Source organism: Protomyctophum parallelum, assembly GCF_964188405.1.
Source record: "Protomyctophum parallelum genome assembly, chromosome: 5".
In the NCBI taxonomy this organism is placed as follows: domain Eukaryota; kingdom Metazoa; phylum Chordata; class Actinopteri; order Myctophiformes; family Myctophidae; genus Protomyctophum; species Protomyctophum parallelum.
In genome coordinates, this window is record NC_139702.1 from 52,311,349 (window position 1) to 52,334,004 (window position 22,656).

A 22,656-nucleotide genomic window follows, 5' to 3' on the forward strand; every position below is an offset into this window, starting at 1 on the left:
TGACACAGAGACTGTCCCTGGCAGCAGCGACAGAGAAAGACACAGCCACAGCGAGACAGGAATAGACAGAGGCAAAAAGGCAGAGAAAGAATGTGATATTGTAGTGATATTCTAAATCAAATCACAAAGTCTCTTTGACCACATGGCTAGATGTTCTATGATGAGGCCCAGAGAGGCTCTCTAGCTGGGCCGCAGATGGAGGGTCTGTGTCTGAGGAAGTGTATGCTTGTGTATGAAGGAATGTGTATTTATGGGGATAAAGATATTATCACCAGCATTCATTCTCACCTGGTAGTTTCAGCCATTTCGGTACTTTGCCAGTGTCAGTTCTGCTGGGTTTGGGCTCCTGGTTGTGTGCGGAGGGGGGGTCGTGTCTGGGACCACTGTTCGCCACCACGACATCTGTAGGAGGGAGGCTGGGCTTTTCACGGACCAGGCTGGAGGGCTGGGTGGGCACTGAGGACCTGGGTATACAGCTGAGAACGAGAGATGATTCAAATATGAAGATTAAATGTTACATGGTCCAGGTTGCTTGTCAGAGCTTGAAATTATTATTATTATTTTTTTTTTGAATTTTTATCCCACGATTTTGTAACCCAGTTTTCTTTTCACCCAGTGCCAATTATCTAATGTAATCCTGGGCGCTACACTTCCTCTGCCAACCTGGGGGGGGCAGCGGACTGACCTCATGCCTCCTTCTATGCATGAGGAGTCCAAGCTGCTTCTTTTCACCTGACAGAGGGGAATTTCCCCGGACGGACGTAGCGCGTGGAAGGGACACGTTATTCCGACCAGTTCCTTTCCCCTCCATCAGGCGCCCCGGCTGGCCAGGGGGAGGTAGTTTTAGAGACCAGGATTACGGCATGTTTTTGTGAGGGTATCTACCCTAGGGGACACGGGGAGAACATGCAAACTCCACACAGAAAGGCCCTATCGCCAACCCCCACCTCGGGTATGGGCACTGATGACGCGGAGGAGGGAACACACCGCCAGTGCCCACAGCGTCCCCAGCGGGAATCGAACCCAGGACCTTCTAGCTGTGAGGCGACAGCACTACCAACTGTGCCACCGTGCCCCTTCTTCACCGTGAAATTAACTTTTTGAGGCACTTGTCCTTCGGACAAGTACATTTCCCATTCACTTGTCCGGGCACAAAAGTCACAACACAAATGCATTTTAAATCAACCAACTGTAAGTTGGTTTTTGTGAATACATGTTTGAATATTCTCAGTTTACAAGTTAATAGAGCACCGAAGTCCTGACGTAACTCGCTCATCCCTTCGATTCCCCTGGTTCGCAGAAGTAATTTCTCTATGGAGAATAACATGGGGTGATCTTAATATCGTCTACTATAAGCGTTGTGGTCCAAAAATAAACAAGCTGTCTCGGCGTTATTGTCAGGGAGGTGTCTCTGTATCGTTTGCAACAGTCAGTCACTCATATATGATAGAGTCTGCTTCTAGCTAAAATGTAACTAATTCAGTAGCAGTAACATTAGCGTTTTCTCTCAGTCAGTTGATTCTTCATATCCATATGAGTGAAGCGGCCGGGATGACATGTTTATTTTTCAAACACAGTTCTTATATGAAGCAATCTAAAAATCCTCCTATGGCGATTTCAATGCAACAAAAAAAATACATGAACCTGGGGACTGACGCCCTCTACTGAAAGTGACGTCAGACTTCGGTGCTCTATAGCCATAGAATGTCTGACTCTGATCTTACATACATTTCATGTATTCCAAATACAGTCAGCCATAGATGGGTCGTATCCACGCACACGTTAGCAGACTGACCTCGTTAGTATTGCATATGCACTACCCAATAATTAATTCCTAAGACTCACAGATCACCACATTTTCAGCTGGACTGAAAATATGAAAACTTACTTTGGAAACAGTTGATGTTTGAGAAAGAAGCACGAACAATTGACAGGTTTCGCGTTGTGATTGGTGTGGGGAAATTGATCACTTGCCAATTGTGTGCCCCATACATTTGTGCTTCCTAAAGGAAGTTTTGATATTTTCAGACTTTCAGTTCTGCACTCATTCCGGGCCCCTCGCCGGAAAGAATGTCGTTTCATGGCAGCTCGTGGAAAAGTGGAGATAATTTACTAAATACACGTTTTCTGCCAGAACTTTCAAATGGATATAAAACACGTCCCCAAAACCACTCCAAGTCTTAGGAATTCATTATTGGGTGAGTGCACACCCAGTGCTGAAGTTGAAATGCCGACGTGGTCAGTCTGCTAACCGTGTGCGGATAGGACAGATCTATTTGCTGAATAGCGCATAATTTTTTTAATTCATATTATTGATTTGATTTTAAGACTTGTTTAAACTGTTCATATAATCATCGAGCCATAAACCTAAAACGTAATGGCGGACAACAATATTGGAAAGATGATTATTAGGAAAGCCAGCCAATAATTTCAGACAATATTGTTGGCTGCTAGGAGCGTCACAGAAAAAGTGAAACCAAGAGAAGATGATAAATCTTTCCGGACAAGTGCATTAAAAATGCACTTGTCCGAAAAGATTTATAAGTTGACGTCAAACTTAGGTGCTCTATATTATTTGGAAAAACCCCTCAGTTTCCCTTCAGGTAGCGAAAATCAGCTATAGCTAATGTGAGCATCGTATACCAACACATTTTCTCCTGTTACCATAGGCGGGATCATGAACCCAGTGTAATGGGCGAAATAAGCAAAGAAGAAGAGCCTCATCCGCCCGACCTGGAAGTGATCGTCCTCCATAGCTGTAGTCTAGCCTCACTCTAGGCTGTGTATCAACATGCGGTGGATTAATTTTCTTAGTGCGAGCACAGATTAATGTTTTATAAAAAATACAAGTGTTGTGATGTCAGAACAGGCCAGCACCATATATGGAGATATGGGTGATCTGGCCCAGAGACGGACTCGACATCAGGCACTGCACTCCCTGTGATGGTGTGGAACGCGTGTGTCGAATTTGAATTCGGTGAGACGAATGGTTCTCGAGTTACGTGGATTACAGACGTATCTTTAGATTGTCTGGGAAAATATGTGCATGTACTGTATGCATGCGTGTGTGTGTCAGACTAAACAAGGGTGCATGGGGCACCTGCTGTTTAAGCTGAACCTCAAAGAGATTCCACTGAGAACAGCATTGACATGGAAAGAAAATAAGCCCTGGCTAGGCTACTGTGGCACAATACTCCATGCATGTGAGCTACATTACAGCATACAGTGGTATCCATTGTAGAAATACCTCTATATGCACGTAGGAAATGAACAGCTAGTGCATATTCACATCGTTAAATATTGGACATTTGCTTGATAACATAACATACAGTAGTGTCAGATTGAAAATTGAGGGGAAAAATGTGCGTTATTTGAAAGCCTACACAGGTTGGGCAAGGATTGATTTGACTGGCCAGTGCGCTTGTGCAGGGACGCGCTGTGATTGGCCAGTAGCCACTTTGAGCCATCGCCAGAACATGATTTACTATTCTCTGCGTATCGGGTCACAACTCCAACGGCCCGAGGCGGCTCAATCGAATTTCACAACGTTCGGCACGGCAACCCGCTCACTTTAGCTCGCTCAGTGGTGCCTCGCGTAGCTCAAGTTAGCTTGAGACAGCGGGCCTCTAGTCACTGCGTTTGTTTTTATTTTATTTCATGTCATTTGGTAGGCTACGGCCTGCCATGCTCAATAACTGCAGGACGAGGCTGTAAGTGACTAGCCTGGAAGTGGAAACCAAACAAATCTGTCATTGCAAAATAAATATTTGCCCTCTGAAGATTTGGTCTGGCACGGCACCGCTCAGTTGTGATTGACCAACCAGGGCCCAGTATGCAAATATGGGGCGGGTTTATCCCCAGAGGCATTCTTTTTTTAAATGCAGGTTCCACACAGAGATTCCAGACCAATATATACATGCAGTGATATTAATCTGGCCATGCCAGGCTAGTAGAAACCGTCAACTTGTGTCAACGTATGTGTCTGTGGCTCAGGTAAAGGATCGGACTGTATTAAGTAGCGCATTTTGAAAATAAAGGTGTGTCACCATGTGTGTGTGTGTATAGTACATGTATTGTACCTGGCAATGGACTCATTGGCTTGCAGAGCAGAGACCTGGGATTCTACAACAGCACTCTGTAAGTAATGATCTGTGGAGAACAGATGCACACAACACACAACAATTACACACACACACACACACACACACACACACACACCAATTCATATTTTATTATATGATACATACCGAAGAGTATGTGCACATTTGTGTATAGTTTATAGTCCAATATGTGCGGCTAGGCAATATACTGATATTATATCGATAGTTACACGAGACCAGATACCGTCTAGAATTTTGGATATGGTAATATCGTATAATATGGCATAAGTATTGTTGGTTTTAAAGGCTGCATTACAGTAATGTGTGCAGTAAAGTGATGTAGTATTAACCCATTTTTCACCCGGGACTTTCTAGATGTGAGGCAACATAGCTACCGACTGCGCCTAATATATTCTCATTCTTATCCGACTGATTTTTATTACCAAAAATATCAATTTGTAAATATTTTGTGAAAGGACCTATAGTCATCACCACAATATTAATATTGAGGTATTTTGTAAAAAATACATATAATTTACCCCCCTAGTATGTATGAAAGCACAAACCTTTTAGAACGTCAGTGCCAAAATACACCAGTGCACCAGGGAACAGGTTGGCCTATAGACAGTGAAGAGAGAGCCCAGAATAGATGAAAGGCCAACACATTATTCAGGATCAGGATATAAAACAGTTTGAAAAGGCAAATGCATATTGAATAAATATGTCTCCACAACACTGCCATGATGGTGTTGTCTGAGCTGTTCCAAGACACTCGCGTCAAAACCACTGTTTGCACAGTAGTGCACAATATGTTAATTTAGTGGCATGCATGAGCATCTTTCATGTTGAGAAATGGAGGCGTAAACATAGACGGGACCTTTGATATGTAAAAGATTAATAAATAAATAAAAGTAGATCTCGTTGTCTCCTTAGGAAGCAGCACATACAAACACATGGAGTGTTGTCACACAACACAACCAAAAAGACACACGTTCATATCCAAGAGGGTGATTTATTGCTCAGGGATTTAAACCGGCAAACCGCTTCTCTTTGAAGCTCAAACCACAAAATGAGCACCAATCAAACTGTGTTAGTGAAAAACACTTTCACCCCCTGAAGCACAGAACTCCTTAACGATAATGGCCTTAATGGTTCCAATTGGCGGTGAAGGTGGATACCTTACAATTACCAGGGAGAGAAACACAGACAGACACAGGCAGGCAGGGCTAAAAGTCTGCCTCTGATTGTCCAAGGTTCAGAACAAGTAAACCGACAGCTAATTCATAGTATACTCAGTCCAAAATAACGCAATTTGGAACTGAATAATATTTTCAGTTGAAAAGATTTGATGAGCAACATGCTGTAAAACAAAGTATAAATAGGCGTATGACTTAGACGGCAACGCATGTAGACTACCCCCCCCCCCACACACACACACACACACACAGCCGTCTCCTCTAACTTGCTTGCTAAAATGGGACAGGGTGGCCTAATTGCTATTATTACAGTCCTTTGAGCAGAAAACAGCTACGTTACAGAGGAACAACACACATTCCACCCATTCATAGTGAGAGAGAGACAGACAGGCATGCAGGCAGACAGACAGACTGACATACAAGACAAACGGAGCAAAGCAAATATGTGTTAACTCAGATTTATACATCGTTGCACGCCGGTGTTTTGCACACCGAGATCTGGAAGCTCAATGCTTTGCATCTTGTGAGTTTGTAGATCTAATATTTTCATTGTGTGACACAGCATGCAACCAATTATACATTATATAATTATTGTTGTTCCCTGCATTACAGGGAACAGACTATTTACCCAGCCAGCCATCCATCACAGATTGTGTGTATGTGTGTGTGTGTGTGTGTGTGTGTGTGTGTGTGTGTGTGTGTGTGTGTGTGTCGCGATGCCTGTGTAGAGGTGGGTGAGTGTGTACATGCATGTATGAAAGCCAGTCAGCGAGAGCAGTGTAGATCCTGATGGAGAGCGGGAGAGAAGAGAAGATGGATGAGGGAGGGACGGACAGGGAGAAGAGTCTATGTGTGTGTGTGTGTGTGTGTGTGTGTGTGTGTGTGTGTGGGGGGGGGGGGGGGGGGGGGGGGGATGAGGGAGAGAGGAGAGAAAGATGAGGGAGTAAGGGGAGGAGGAGGGGGGAGGCTGGTATCAAAGGGATTGTGGGTTGGGAGACATTCCTTTCCTGTCATGACACAAACTGATTAAAGTGTGTGTGTGTGTGTGTGTGTGTGTGTGTGTGTGAGAGTGAGAGAGGGAGAGAAGTTAAATTCGTTCATGTGGTTAAGTGACACAAAGTGTGTAAGATAGATGTTACAGCATGTGTCTTTTAGTGAAAAACAGAAAGTGAGTGTGTGTGTGATGTGTTTGTGATCAGACGCTTTTAAGTCCTTAATACAGAAAGACAGAGTGGGGTGGGGGGGGGGGGGAAGAGAGAGGGGTTGGGGCTGGGGTACAGAGGAGGGGGAATTAAATAGCCAACAGTGAGTACATCTTTCACACAAGAAGCACTGAAGAGAAAACAAAGAGACAAAAAGAAGGAGAGGGGTAGAGAGAAACGGACAAAGAGACAACACCACAGCAAGGGAGGGAGAGGAAAAAATACAGAAAGAGCTGTGTTGTTATTCAAATGGTCCATATTCTTATTCCCTGGACACACACACACACACACACACACACACACACACACACACACACACACACACACACAGTACAGTATCTGTGTAGACACATCAACCACAAGGAAGAAGAAGCTCTGGGAGTTTCTCACATTCTCCTAACATTTAGATTGTTACAAATACAATAACTAATACAGCATCAACCCTGCCGCATGGTCCGCACGTGTGTCTTTGTGTGTGTGTGTGTGTTGTCATTTGTACACTGTACAAAAAAGTTTTAATGTAACTATGTAAAATTGATCCTTAAGAGTTGAATTAATACTGCAGTGTAGTTGTGGAGATGTATGAGCTTCAGAACTTCCAAATTACTTGCTTTGTGCTCCGTTCCATTTATCATGAACTAACAAAAACAACATTTTGGTGACCTATCATCTCTGACTATCAAAATGCACACATTAACCACTAAAACATCACAAAACATATAGAGCAAATACATACAAGGCAAAAATACAGATCTACAAGCCAGCAACACATTGCAGTGCGACGCGTTGTGAGCTTGTAGCTGGCTATTTACACTATTCGTCATGCGATGAAAGGTATAGGGCTTCAGTGATTAAGGAACAGTTCCTTATGATGACTCAGTGATTGCCAGAGTGGCTAAAAGGATGAGAGACAAGGAGGACTCCTACCTGGAACATTGTGGCCGATGGATCATCCAGGATAGTTTTAGGAGGAACGATAACTGTAAAGACAATGTTTTTCACTCATTACAAATGTATAATTGACCGTCTAACATCAACTGGCTGAGTCAGTAATGCCTTTCATCTTTCCTCAAAACAGAGGTGAAATCTTCCTTTATACATCGCCATCGTAAAACTGATCTGAGGCGTTAACATTCTAAATGAGATGCATGATGAAGTCAGAAATTGGGACAGAACATCACCGTTATGATCAATCTGCACAGAGGGTTAGGGTTAGCGTAGATTGAGAGTAAACTAGATAAAGTGCCCCTCGGGCAGGTCAGGTTGTGGCCTCCTGGTGGCCAATGTGAAAAGGGTACCATTTCTTCTTATAACTTGGATTGGATCATTTGAGGCATTTTGTTCCAAAAATGTGTTTTGCAAAAATCCACCCGTTGGTGGCGCTATAACAGGCCAATGTTATGGCCAGTTTTTGTTCGAAACGGGCCAATCCTGCAAACTTTGAAAGCCAATTAGGATGGAATATGAAATATCGGACAGATCCGTCTTGAACACATGACAATGAAAATAGTGTGTAACGATTTGTGGGATTTTTGGACAGAATCTGGAGGAGTAATATAAAAAAATGTGTTTTTCAAAATTCGGCCTCCTGGTGGCACTATAACAGGGCGTTGATGAAAAAGGTTCATCGTTGGCATCCAGGGAGTGTGCGTGCAAAATTTGGCACCGACCAGGTTAACAGACGGACAGACACATCAAACACACACTCACGGACGGAGGGCAAAACATACTCTCTCCCCATGCCTTCGGTCTGGTGGAGACAATAAGGAAGTTTATGGCTGCGTGCGCAGCAAAACAGCTCTGGGAGCACTGAGCAAGGCTACATTTTAGCGATCCCGTTTTATATCATTATAAAAGACCTTAAGACTTGTCAACACGTCTGAGGCACACCACGGTTTTCTTTGATAGGACGTGTGGACTGTGGACACATCTTTAGCATCATAAGTGTTAAGGTAATGTACCAATGGACTGGATGAAGGCTAGCTGTCATCATCGATGGATGATGGTCCATCGATCATGACAGATAGCCTTCAATACGGTTTTACTTTGAGACCATCGGAATTGGAAAGCATTTTCAACTCTTCCAGTAGATATTTTGTCCACTGTACTTCTAATGCCCTGTATCTGTACTGTACTGCTGTGCCGTCTCTGGCACCTGAATTTAAGTTTTACAATGAAACAAGGACTTACACAGGTAAAAACACAGCTGGGGGTCCTCCAGGTGACTCTTCACAAAATTCCTCAGGGTAGAAACTACGCACAAACACAAACACACACAGTATCAAACCACTGTATAAGCACATCAAACACATTCTGTGGTCCATAGATGATTTGTCAATTGGAATTTCCCTAATTGTTCCTAACCCCGGTAGTTTAGTCTGTATTATGTCTGAGGCAGGTAAGAGTATAATCTATTGAATTACAGAGCTGGGTCCCTGTCTAACACTCTGTGGCTGAACCACAGCTAGATTTATCATCGTAGCCATTCCTGTGGCTAGCCATATGAAAATATCATCAGACTGAGTACATGCATAGATAGACACATCACACACCTGAAATCTCCACACATACACATACAATTATACGCTATGCACACACATGCTACAGATTGACAATCACACAGAGACACACCTACCCGTCTCCAGAGGTCTGAAGAATCCCTGTAGAACATGTCTGTCTGGGAACTGAACCCTCACAACTACCTGGAAATACACGTTGCTGAAAGTCGTTTAAACTTTATACCACATTCCCAGGCTTTATTTGCGCTGGTTGAGGTAGAGTATAAAAGGACAGAGATGGTGATAAGCTTGCACTATTTGGTCAAAATTAACAAATGTTACTGGTGAGCTGAAATCTGTAAAGAAACGTTACTAGATAATGGCATCATCATTAAGCTGCTTTATGACTGCTACTCACTTTAGGATATCTTTCCATCTTCTCCCTCATCTGGGCTTCTCTTAAATTTTTTGTCATCAGAGGAGTTTCCTCCAACACTCGCCTAGACACAAGAGAAAGAGCGATATACTTATAACATCACATTCTTATGTATTGCATGACGCTTATAGTTACCATTCATGAGTTTGCATGATACTGTAGTTGGCATTTGGCTGGATGTTCAGAAAAACATCACACCCGTGTGAACTGAGTGGTGCAACTACACATTTGTTATAGTTACTGTACACAAAAAAAAATTGGTTTCCGATTGGCTGTCATTTTTGGGCTGAGTAGGTAGGGAATTTATTTTATTTTATTTATTTATTTATTTTTTCGTGGGAAGGATGAGTAGCAAGGAATTTAATTTATTTAATTTTATTATTATTTTCGTGGGAAGGATGGGTAGCAAGGATTTGTTTTCTTTTTTTTCCTACGGCAATGATGGATAGGCTTCTTTTTTAATAACTTCAATATTTGCCTGAAATACCATCTTTTAAATAATGAATGGTTCAAGTACACAACACTGTATGCCTATAGCTAAACATTTGAAAACTTTGAATAGAATGTCCACACACTGGTTGAATACTTTAGAGTTTTAATTGAACTCCAAACCAAAGTAAAGTGCTGCATTAATGTAGCTTCAGTTATCTTATGGTCATCATAACTAAACACCCTTTATGGAGACTACAGTGTAATGTTAGCCTGGCTGTAGCTACATGCAAACCGTTAGCTTCCCTCTTCCCCTTGGAGACTACAGTGTAATGTTAGCCTGTAGCTACATGCTAACCGTTAGCTTCTCTCTTCCCCTTGGACACTACAGTGTAATGTTAGCCTGTAGCTACATGCTAAACGTTAGCTTCTCTCTTACCCTTGGAGACTACAGTCAGCATTGATGTGTGTTGTTACGATGCAGCATTGTGTTGCTACGTGCTAGGCACGCATTGTGCAGGCACGCGCATCTACACACACACACGTGCGATACCGCAGCGCACGCAGCATTGATGTGTGTTGCTACGTGCTAGGCACGCATTGTGCAGGCACGCGCATTGTACACACACGCGCGAATTTCACACATGCGCACACCACTCTACATGATACAGGTACACGGACATTGCTGGTTTCACGCATGCGCACACCACTCGTGCTCATGACCACTGATACATACAGGTACACGGACATTACTGGTTGTAGGAGTGGTTGCACCACTCAAAAACAAAAAAAAAACAACAATGATCCTCCAGAAAGAGACAGAGACAGACAAACGGCAAGACAGAAAGTGAGAAAAGAATGTGCTGGAAGGAAGGGCAGAGAAAGTAACTGAAATGGAGAATATGCTGTTAAGTTTGTGTGCATGTGCGTGCATACAGTATGTGTGAGAGAGAGAGAGAGAGAGAGAGATAACTGGTGCATCTGTCTAACAGAGACAGATAACTGTGGTCACTATAATTCCACCCCTGGTGATTCCAGTGGTTTGCACGGTAGCAACATTGCCGTGAGGCAGCCAGTGAGGATGACGAGAAAAACGAGCAGAGGATTAGAAAGAGAAGTGTGTTTGTGTCTGTGGTTGGAAGTTAAAGATACAGCATACACACACGGACCTGGTAATTACCCCCTCCCTGTATGGAATGCATGGTTCTGTGGTATTGATTCTGGTCCGTTTGAAGATTTGTTTTTGTATTTAGTTTAACATTTCAGCTACATGGGACAGAACTGGACCTCTAAGAGAAACAGGAAGCAGAAAGTAGGGATAACTGAGGGATTTCACAAAACCTGTGGTACTTTTATGAATTTACGCATCGATTTGAATTCCAACAATCCAATTACATCGATAATTGTAAAGAGCCAGAATCAATAGTAAGAATCAACATAATAATGATCTAAATTGTTTTCCAGTGCAAATAATCAATTCGATACTAAGAAATTGTGCATTGTACTTAGCCAAGTTAAAACAAGGAAGATGGGTTTAATTACCTCACATGTCATGGCTAACATTAATTTGGTCAAAGAGTTTCTTCTGTCTGTATTTATTTTTTACTATGTGTTAGTAAAAAGAATATTAGGTACAAGCCAAGTCATCTTGTAGATCTACTCAGTGTTGCCTAGAAATGACATCAATAACATCATAAAATCTGCCTCTTGATGAAATCCGAAAGAGACAGTACAGCCATTAACCAACACCAGTGTCACAATGGAGCAAACAGTCAGAAACAGACACACAGGGGAGAAAACATCATCTTTTTCCAGCCTAGTGGATATAATGACCATGACCTGGTATATTTAAGACAACTGCAATAGAAAACAGTGGGGGATTTTTCTTCGGATATTTCCGATGTTGGCAGAGAGCAGTGGAGGCTCCGGTGGGACTGGATCCTAGGCCAACAGGTTTGACTGGGTCCTAGGCTAACAGGATTAGCGTGTGGGGTCTAAACTTACAATGCATACCATCACTATGCAGTTGGGCACAGACTCACCTCTCACTCTTCAGCTGGGCAAAGCGCTTGCGCACATCATCCACAGTCACTTCAAAGAACTCTTCGGGCAGGTCCTGGTGGTTTTTGCCATGGGGATGATCAGTGGAGTCCAAGTGATAGACTAGGGGTTCCCTCTCCACTGGCTAGAGAGGTGGAATGAGAGAGAGAGTGAGAGGAAGACAAAGAGAGAGGGGGAAATGTCTTCATTTTAGTTGTCTCAGTGGTAAGTTTTTAATTGAACTTAAATCTCAATAAGCCACTGGCTACGGTCAGTAGTAATACAGAATGGTGTAATTACACTTCTCTTGGGGTGTCTGGTGGCTCAGCCAGTGCATAGTCTTTCAAATAAAAATGTATACTTCTGTTCAAATATAGAGGTCTTTGTCCATCATGTGCTACGAATGACACACAGCTGTAGTCATTCTGGTACAACCAATCTTTGGAGGTGACTTTCCAAGTGATGGGATGGTTTTGCCAAACACTTAGGGCTCCATTTTCGTTTGAGCATTCTAAATACACTATTTGGGGATTTAGTAGTGGGGAAGGGGTGTTCCCCCACTAAAAGTGGCTATTTTGGTCACCTGTCTAAATCCTAAAACACCTCCGCTACCGTTACATTATGCATACAGTAGATGTGGTTTGGGCGGTACAATAATTGAACCAATCACCGTGCCACATGCCATTGCCTTTAAGAGATCCCTTATCCGTTGCCCGTTATGCCCAGTTCTATATTGCTTTATAGCCTTACGGTCTATAGCCCATGGCATGGAAGAGTGATGCGTTGCTGCCTTGAAGTCTCACTTGTGCCCCCCCCCCCCCCCCCCATGACGGATGCACAATTATATTGCCCATGTCTGACTACTTTACCTCTAGAAACTCTAGAAAGCCTTCTTTCTGGCTTGTGTCCTCTTCCTGATTGGAGAGGGCAGGATGCTGAACACAAAAATACAAAAGACAGTTGTAAAACTCTTCCTTCAAATATACATTTGTGTGAGAATTCATAACATTGTTTATATATCCCTCCAATTATCATCAATCTCCCCCCCGCACCTCTACCCTCCCTTCTTCCATCTGTCCAACTTAATCCCATCTACAGTATATTCATCCAGATGGGAATAAATCACATAGCATTAGGTCAGGTATACTAAACATCAACAATCACCCATCTACTAGCGGATTGGATAATAATCCATCCGGCTGTGACTACCACTGCCACGGACATTCATGTAAAAAAGATTTAGCGGCCTGCTCGCTTTGCCTACAAAATGGCAACTAAAAAATACGGGGAAGCAGCTTTTTGCTTCTACGGGCCGACGGCATGGAACAAGCTCCCACTGTACCTTCGTCAGGCAGCCTCTGTAGATTTTTTTTAAGCACAGCTCAAGATCCACTTCTACATTGCTTTTAATTGAACTTTGTTATTCATGTCCTCACTGTATTGCATTACTGCTTATTTTTTAATGTCTTTGCCTTGCTTTTCTTTTTTTTCTCCATTGATCTGTAAAGCACTTTGAGCTGCATTTCATGTCATGAAAGGTGCTATACAAATAAAGTTTTATTATTATTATTATAAGAGTCTTAACTTATTTCAAAATTCTCTCTAAAAAATAAAAGAAAGAAAAATAGTTCACAACGCCTTGTGGTGTGAACACGTTACGAGTGTGTAGCAGATCGTAAATTTATATGAACTAATTTAGCTGGGGAGCCCCTTCAAAGAGCACCGAGATCACTGTATGTATGTATCTTCAGGGCAGTAGAGCTCTCACCTTGACAGTAGAACAGCTGCTGGGTTTGGCCTTCTTGGCTTTGGGAGGCCCAACTGACACACCCAGGGCTGGCAGAGATGAGAGTGAAGATGATGGACATGCTGCTGCTCCCCCTCCCCCCGGACCCCCCAGACGCTGACCACCCCCAGAGAAGGGGACAAAGGTGGGAGGAGGGACAGAGGAAGACGAGGAGGAAGAGACAGGATGGTCAGTGGAATTCAAGCCCGAAGGACCGGCTAGCTCTCCATCATCCAACTGTATGGGCGGGGCCTTAGGCAGTATGGGAGGGGCCTTAGGCAGAACGTCAGTCTGGGGGCCAAGGCCCACTTCCTGCTTCACAGGAACGTCAGGAAGTGTGTTGGTGGCATTAGAGGCGGGGCTTGGATCCGTCAGGGTCTCAACTGGACTGCCAGGTCTGAGACATTTGACTGGCACCTCCACCGCTAATGGCTGAGGGCGTGATGTGGCAGGGGGGGCAGGATCGAGGGAGGGGCGAAGTGGAGTTTCCTTAGCAACAGGCTTGGTTGATGTAGGAGCACTTTCCATGAAATCGCCGCCATCATCCTCCTCTTCAGGGCCTTTTTTCTTTTTGACTAAAAACCTTAAAAAGCAGGGAAGGGAGCATCACATAAAAACATATAAAGCATTATATATGATACACAAATAGCATTGATGAACAGCAGCAGAAACTTTATTGTGATTAAGCGTATGACGGTAGCACAGCATTACCATCAGCGTAGTTGGGATGTGTGCCATTAGATATCCTGGTTTGTTACCCAACCGTTTTTGCTGGTTAACTGTGGTTATAGTTATAATAAAATAAAACAGCATGATTAACTTCATTGGTGCCGCTACGTGGCAGCATAAGCACACCTAAGGAATGCCACCCGTCCGGCGTCCGCTCTAACTCTATGATCCTTGCTTCCTTTCCGGGTTATTCAGGGAGGTGGGGGCTTTTGTTTTGAGCACAGTGATCAGTCACATTAGCTCAGACCCCTAAGATATCATTACGACCAGTTACATGTGCTCGGCGATGTGATACAAACTCACAAATTATTTACGATCGTCGGATGCGTGACGGTTCACCATGGACACCTCGAACCTTTTGAGATACAGCGCTTTGAAAATCCTGTTATAATGGAGGCTCAATGGAGCTGGATTTAAAGATCCCATAGCTGGTGAGGATGGAGGATCTCCATACTAACCGAAGCAATGCTAAAAGGTAAATTGACGGTCGCTGCTTTCATATATACGGACATACGCGTAGTTAGCACCTTTAGGTAACGACAGCCTAGCTATGTTTATAAACTTAGATAGCAGCGAAAAAGTTTTTTTTCTTTTTTACACAGCTTGGTTGAATGCTTGATTCTGATTGGTCAATCGCTGAATTCAGCAGTGTATTATTTCTTGATAATGACCGCTCCGCTCTATAACAGACTGCTAATCAAAGCCTCAGAGCACCTGCTGCGCTGCTGGATTTAATGCTGTAACATGTACACACACACACCATGTAATTTACAACTAAACATTGCTCTCAAGAATGTTTCTGAAAACATTTGAAGAAAGAAGTAGACGATGCAGTAACCAAAAATGTAGTCCATTTGATCAACTCACTTCCTTGTTTTCCGAGGCGACTGCAGCTGGGCAGACGGCCAGCAAGACACTTATGGAATACTTTCAAATAATTACCGTAAGCAAGGATATGCCTCATTATGTTGTTACTTTTGGGTCAATGAAATAAGTGGGATAATGTATGACGCTGCAGCCTTCAGAATGATTAAACACCTCAACTTTGTCTTCGTTTAAACTTGTCCGTCATTCTTTTTCAACAACTACCACCGCGTAGTACATTACATACATTATTCCTTGCATAAATCACAATATTGCACGCCAGATATTAGATTGTTACATTTATCCGGAGGATGGAACTTAGGATGGTACCTGATGATGGCACTCCCTCCTGTTAGTCCCAGAGACTTCAAAGTGGCCGTTTTCAACGCCTCCTCCCCACTTACCTACACACACACACACACACACACACACACACACACACACACACACACACACACACACACACACACACACACACACACACACACACACACACACACACACACACACACACACACACACACACACACACACACACACACACACACACACACACACACACACACACACACACACACACACACACACACAATGACGAAGACTCAGGTGAATTTCTCTCTCAACATTTGAAATGTGAGATTAAAAAGGAGAATCTTGTACCTCGTCTCTCATGTAAACACAGACAGGAGTGGTTCCTGATCCACACAGCTCCGACACACTGTGGAATGACAGAGAGATTGAGGGAGACAGGAAGGGAAGAGGAGAGGATGGATGAGGAGATGAAGGAAGAGGAAAATGGCAGAAGGAACTACTGGTTTAGAAGGCATATGTACAATCGGCCTCGGGTCTTACGATTAGGCTTCCTTTATGTCACATAACTTTTGGTTAAACTCTGATTTGTGATAATGTTTGTGCTTTAGAGTAGACACCCTTTTCCTGACCAACTCATGGCCAACTCATGGCCAAAGATCAAAATTAAATCTCACCGGAGCACTCGATCTCACCTCCATATATCCTCTCCCTATAAGGTTTCCTACTGCCACTCACAAAAGAAAGTGTACTCCACAAAACATTGCCATGCATGTTACAGAGGAAGCCTGGTGCCATGTGTAAACCATGTGTGTTTCAGTATTAAACAAATTAAGCCATAAATGTTTTATTATTGGGTCAGGCTGGGAAATCAAAGTCTCTGTTTTTCTCTCACTCCGTTTAACATTTTTTCCCAGAGTGAGTATTCCAGATGGGAGGGGCTGATATTCGTTTCGGAGAAGTGGAAGCTTCCCTGGCACAGTGATGTCATTAAATAGAGACACACAGACAAAAAAACGACAGCTGGAAACATACTACCCCCAGCCAAACGGTACCACAAAGGAGACCAGCTGTGTGTGCTCGCGCGCCTCCCTTGTAGAACAGGGCACGCAGCGAGATTCAAATGAATAATAATTACAGTCAGGGTTCCCACACATGTTTACCAATACATTTCCAAAACTTTTCCAGAATATATATATATTAACCCAAATTCCAGGCCAATATAACAATCATTCAGCGCAATAATGACTCTCTTACGCTTATGTACAATGTCCAAAAACAGGCAGTGTAGCAAAAATAAAGCATAGAATGGTATAATTCCATTCCAAATGTTGTGGCAAATTCTTTGCTACACCACCTATCCTAGGTCATAGGATCATGCTGCAGCACGCTGTGAGCTTGTTGATCTGTTCTTTTTGTCAGGTCCTGTACACATTAGGCTGCAATCACACAAAGAATTACTTATGACAAATATTTGGATATATCCAAATATTTTTTCCAAGACATTTGATAAATTCCAGGACCCTTGCTGAATTCCAAACCTTTCCCACAACTGGACAATGTTATTTTCTAATTTCAAAATATTTCCAGGAATTTCATGACCGTGGGAACCCTGTAGAGTGCAATTACAGCGTCCAAAAGTCTGCACATGACACGAGTCATTGATGCTTTCCATCTGTCAAGGCCTTTATGCCTAAACAGTATCCAGAATTGCAGATACTTGCTACATGGGGAATCAGATACACGTGAAATAAGACACATGTGTACGAACAGATGCACACACAAGCAGACAAAGGAAAAAACACACACACACACACACACCTACCTGGTCTGGGGAAAGTGTGTGAGCAGGTCCCAGAGATTCTGTCCACAGGAAAATGAGCCCTGCAACCGAGAGCCGTCCTCCATCTGGAGAGCAATGCGCACCTGGACAACACACAAACAAACATGAGCATTCTTGTTTTCACAGCCTAGGACAGTGATTAGTAAGCATAGTTCTACACAGCTTAGTAAACAAACATAGTACTAGACACTAGATAAAGTAGATAAATGGATGATTCATTGGCATGTTCAGCTCTAATTTGGTGGCTGTACCGTAGGCTTTAACCCATTCTGACCCGAGATCAGATTCATACGAGGTTTCCACTGGACACACACTGGTCTGATTAACCCATTCTGACCTGAGATCAGATTCTAGAAATGTCAGTCGCTGTTCGATTTTTCAAAAATAGCAGACCTACAAGCTCGTATCGCGCCACTCGGTGGCGCGATATGAGCTTGTAGATCTGCTATTTTTCAATAGCTAAAGCATAACATGATGCTAACACCAAAATGGGTGCCCGTTCAGAATGGGTTAAAAGAAAATTGCACCCCTATGCAGAACCATGGTATATAGTGTTGCAACTTGCAGACAAACGGGCAATGGCATCACCTGTATTAGAGGAGACACATCATGCTCACCCACACCCTCTCTAATGAAACTACCTGCTAAGACCCCCACCCCCCCAAAAAAAACATTCAAAGATACATGTAGGTCTATGCCAAAACCAAATACAAACGGAATCCATTTTACCAGTACTTTGCCACTTTATAACAGTGTCCAAGAAATAACAGAAGGCTCAAATTAGCTGGAGAATTTTAAAACATGTGGGAACAACTACGGTAATATAAACTAGTCTAATCTGAGACTTCACAGCATCCATGGTTTAGCCACTTAAACAGCATTTTTTTGTAAGTACAATTTAAAATAGGCCATTTAGGAAAAATAGGTACACCAGGTTGGTGTCTGCATAAGTGTGCACAAACATATAAAAACCCACCTGGCTATCAGCAGGAGTCTGTTTCCTGGTAGTTGCAACAATCTCCAAATTGGCATTGTTTGGCAGACTGGCATACCTCCACTGTAATGTTAGGTCCAGAACATTCCTCTGAAATCTGCCATGGGTACAGAGAAGTGTGTATATGACAGAATGTGTGTTCCGGAGGGGTATGGAATAATGGACTGAGAGCAGAGACAATGGGGCAGTAAACATGGTGACAGGTCACATGAATGACCACGCAGATGATTCTGACATGGTTTAATTTCATAATAGTGAGTATTTCTTATTAAAAGCCATGGTCAAATAAACAATATAGAGACAAAAGCAGATGTGGACCTGTTATTGCTGCTATAATATCAGAGGAATCATGAACAAATGTTACCCTTATGTACCCATACACAAGCACAAACACAAACAGTAAAAAAAAAAACCTTGAACTCAGATGTCTGGACATTATACCAGTTAGTATCTAGTAAATTGCATACAGTAATGCAATATTTCCAAATCCGCTCTAGACCCAGCAAACTGCAAAGCAAATTGATCCCAGTCTACCTTTTATACCTCTTGGTCCGAATGAGTTACCTGCCTGTGTGTACTGTGTATCTGTATTGACTGATTCTGTTTGTAAAACTGCATGGTGGTATTTTTCACCATGCTGACTATTTCCCCAATAATCTGTGCAGTTCAGAAAAGAAAAAAAAATCAGCACCCTATACTTTAACAAGATTGGTGTAAATAAATTACTGAATCTAATGCTACTAAGGATATCAAATGGAACACAACCACCCTAAAGACTAATCATTGTGTATATTCCTGCACTATACCTGCATCGAGTGATCTTGGTACATAGAAGTTGATCTATTGAAGATTCTGACCTTCGAAGTACATATTTTTTGTTTTGATTGTATTGCTGTATTGTTCTTTCTGCTTTGGCAATGTAAACGTATGTTTTCTCATGCCAATAAAGCCCTTTGAATTGAATTGAATTGCTACTGTTGGAAGGAACATAGATGTTTGCTGCAAACAAAAAACATCAGCACCAGGTCCTATGCAGTGGCGTTACATTTTGGGCAGGCAAGATGTGTTAATTGTCGTCTCCCTGCACACAATCGTAGCACTAAAGGTTTTCATATACCTGCCAGACGAGTAGGATACAAAGGCAGAAAGGCATGCATTTACATTCTAATTGGTGATTGGGGGTCGTGCTCTACCGCAACGGCCAATCAGCTGTCCACCAATAGTTCTCAGGTCTTGTTTTTGTCATCTCTTTTTTCTCATTGTATGGATTTTGGCCTGGCAGAAATGGATTTTGGACGGGCGGACGCCTGTCCTCGCCTTATTGTTGATACACCTCTGGTCCTATGCATTCTGAATTTAGACTAGCAGTAAACGTAAAATGATGATATTCTATACATTGCATGTATTCCATAAATGTAATGTAATTCTGCAAACTGTTAATAAATATTTCAATCAATAGGGGTGCAACAGTGTGATGCCCCACACATATATTCTTTTGTTCTTAAATAATTTTGTAACCCATTTTTCACCCCTGTGTCAATTATCTAATGTGATCCTGGGCTCTACACACCCTCCGCCAACCTTTTCCCCAAATATGGGGGACATGGGGAGAGCAACGGACTTGAACTCATGATTCCTTCATGCCCGAGTGTCCAAGTTGCTCCTTTACACCTGACAGGGGGGAGTTTCCCTGGTTGGACGTAGCGCGTGGATGGAACACGTTATTCCAACCAGTTCCTTTGCCCTCCATCATGCACCCCGGCTGGCCAGGGGGAGGCAGTCCCTGCCATTCATAATGAGAGATCCAGACCTGACATCTGTGCCTCCACTGCCTGCTTGTCCTCCATGCCTTTTGTTTATTATTATGTTTGAGTTATTCTTTCCATCCACACATGCACCACACCATGTTTCACACATCCACACTTAAACCACTTATTACTGACTCCACACCTCATGATCCTTATTGCCTTATATTATGTTGCTTTCAGTTCTCCAGTCATTCTTTAGTTCTTGTTAGCCCTCCAAGCAGAACCCAATGGTACTGAAGTTTCTGACATTTTTGACGACACAGACCATGGGGTCCTGTTCCAGCAGTATCCTGCCACCTGGTACGCGGACATAATAAAACAAACACCGTGTTTACAGCCTGTCTGCGCTCTTTGACGACATTTTTTCGTGTGAGGGCTTCTGAATATGTGAAGTATAAGTACCTATACATGCCGCTGCGAATATCTCCTGTGGCGCGGAAGCCGTTAAGTATTTTTAATCTTTGTTTGACCGATTTGGTCGCTTTGATTCTTCTCTTCCTTCCTTGTTTATTGACACCTCATTGTACCGCCTATCTGGCTAGCTAGTGGCGCTATAGCTATGACAGAGCAGATCAGAGGCAGGGACGTAGCCGCACAAGCCAACCGCACACCGGGAGGCGGTACAATAAACGGTAAACAAACAAGAAGAAATAAAGCGACCAAATCGGTCAAACAAAGATTAAAAATACTTAACGGCTTCCGCGCCACAGGAGATATTCGCAGCGGTTTGTATAGGTACTTATAGTTCACGAATTCAGAATAACTTAAACTAAAAAAAGCCGTCAAACGCCGCAGATACGATGTTAGTGAGCATATTTATGTCCGCGTTCCAAAATTCCCATACGAAAATATAGTTATGAACAGGGACCCTACAATAAAGCGACATCAACATTTCAGAAAAGCTTTATGGAGGGTTCCGAGAGGGGCTAAGTTCTTGTCAACCTAGGCCTAATTTATAATAAATACATGTTCAACATTTTACTCTGTCTCCTACGTCCGATGTTTGAGCCAGCTATGACAACAGTTAATAACTCGTTTAAATCTATTATTAAAAAAAACAATCGATAATTTAATAAAATAACCGATTAATGATAACCAACCATAATGTATACAGAAAGAGTGTGCATCTAAACATTGTGGGCACCTCAATGTTCATTTGACATTCCAAAAAAAAAAAAAAGTTTGTATTTATAAAGTATACATGATTTGATTTTGAACATGCTGGTACATCAGTATTAGATTTACCCTTCAACTTCTTCGTGCCTAAGTATCTAGCCACAGGTTTTGTAGCATTTATTAGGAATTAAAATAAACATTAAAACGCAATAATCGATAGTTGCAGCCCTACTGAAATGTATGGATTATCAGCTATTCTAATGAATACAAGACTTGTATGATGAATCTGTGTCAGTGAATGACGAGTTAGCTACAGTTGTTGAAAACGAATGGCTACGACTTACTTCAAACCGTGATCGTCAGCATTAAATCCGTGTTTCTTGCAGACGTCCTCGAGCACCTATGAGAAGCACACGTATGCAAATTGTTATTACGTTACTTACACAGGGACAGGAACCTTATAGTATTAATCAGAAGGAGACTACAGACTTTAGAAACTGACCAGTCATTAGCTAACGTCAGCTAAGCTAACTATAGGCACTTGGTTATTTTTCAAATTCGGAAATAAACTAAATGCTCTAACGCCTCTATCCTATCCTGGTCAGAAAAGTAGATATAACCGTCTTAAACATAAACTTACCTGTAATAAAACTGTGTTCGGCGACACTTTAATAGTCTGTCTTCTTCCATTTGGAGTGAGAACTGTCACAGCTGTACTGCTGGCTGCCATTGTGGTGTGACGTCCCTCTGTGTTTATTTGAATCAACTTTATTGAGACAATATCCAACAATCACTACAACAACGTGCATCCATGCTGCACATTCACCAGACTAGCCCTGGAACATGACTGCCATGATGATGATCATGACAGTCATGCAGAAACTTTGCCCTGTTTTTGCATTTACAAGATTTCCGTATATATAAACATTCAGATTTCAAATATAAAGTACTCACAAAGTGTCCCACGGGTGTTAGTTAGTAGCAGCGCCAGCGATTAGAATTGCTGCGTCCCGCGTTTATTAAAAAGCATTTTTGTCCGAGCTCCCCGGCTACTTTTTTCAAACGGGGTTCGTTTGGGAAATCCACAGTTGCACACCGGGAGCGCACTCGCGTATTAGTCTGTATTGGCAGGGCGGTCAGCCTACCTATATCGAACACATCGAGTGCCACCCTCCTCCCGACCGATAGGGGCGCGTAGTTGAAAGCCAATGGCAAAATAACACCTCGGATAAAAATGCTTTTTATTAAACAACGCGGGATGCAGAAATTCTAATCGCTGGAGCTGCAACTAACTAACACCCGTGGG

At 42.7% G+C, this 22,656-nt stretch overlaps 1 protein-coding gene across 1 annotated transcript in view; it reads right to left on the reverse strand.

Annotated features, from left to right (window-relative positions):
* aspscr1 (ASPSCR1 tether for SLC2A4, UBX domain containing) overlaps nt 1-22,656 on the reverse strand; it is a 28,719-nt gene that overhangs the window by 583 nt on the left and 5,480 nt on the right. Inside the window, exons 2-17 of the mRNA XM_083765725.1 lie at nt 21,991-22,097; nt 21,695-21,750; nt 18,409-18,523; nt 17,415-17,515; nt 15,941-15,998; nt 15,611-15,684; nt 13,670-14,270; nt 12,771-12,836; nt 11,904-12,046; nt 9,415-9,496; nt 9,134-9,200; nt 8,689-8,751; nt 7,426-7,478; nt 4,667-4,718; nt 4,080-4,149; nt 289-476 (exon numbers count right to left, since the gene is read on the reverse strand). Coding sequence (XP_083621851.1) covers nt 289-476; nt 4,080-4,149; nt 4,667-4,718; nt 7,426-7,478; nt 8,689-8,751; nt 9,134-9,200; nt 9,415-9,496; nt 11,904-12,046; nt 12,771-12,836; nt 13,670-14,270; nt 15,611-15,684; nt 15,941-15,998; nt 17,415-17,515; nt 18,409-18,523; nt 21,695-21,750; nt 21,991-22,080 — 1,879 coding nt within the window. The 5' untranslated portion in view covers nt 22,081-22,097. The remainder of the gene's footprint in view (nt 1-288; nt 477-4,079; nt 4,150-4,666; nt 4,719-7,425; nt 7,479-8,688; nt 8,752-9,133; nt 9,201-9,414; nt 9,497-11,903; nt 12,047-12,770; nt 12,837-13,669; nt 14,271-15,610; nt 15,685-15,940; nt 15,999-17,414; nt 17,516-18,408; nt 18,524-21,694; nt 21,751-21,990; nt 22,098-22,656) is intronic.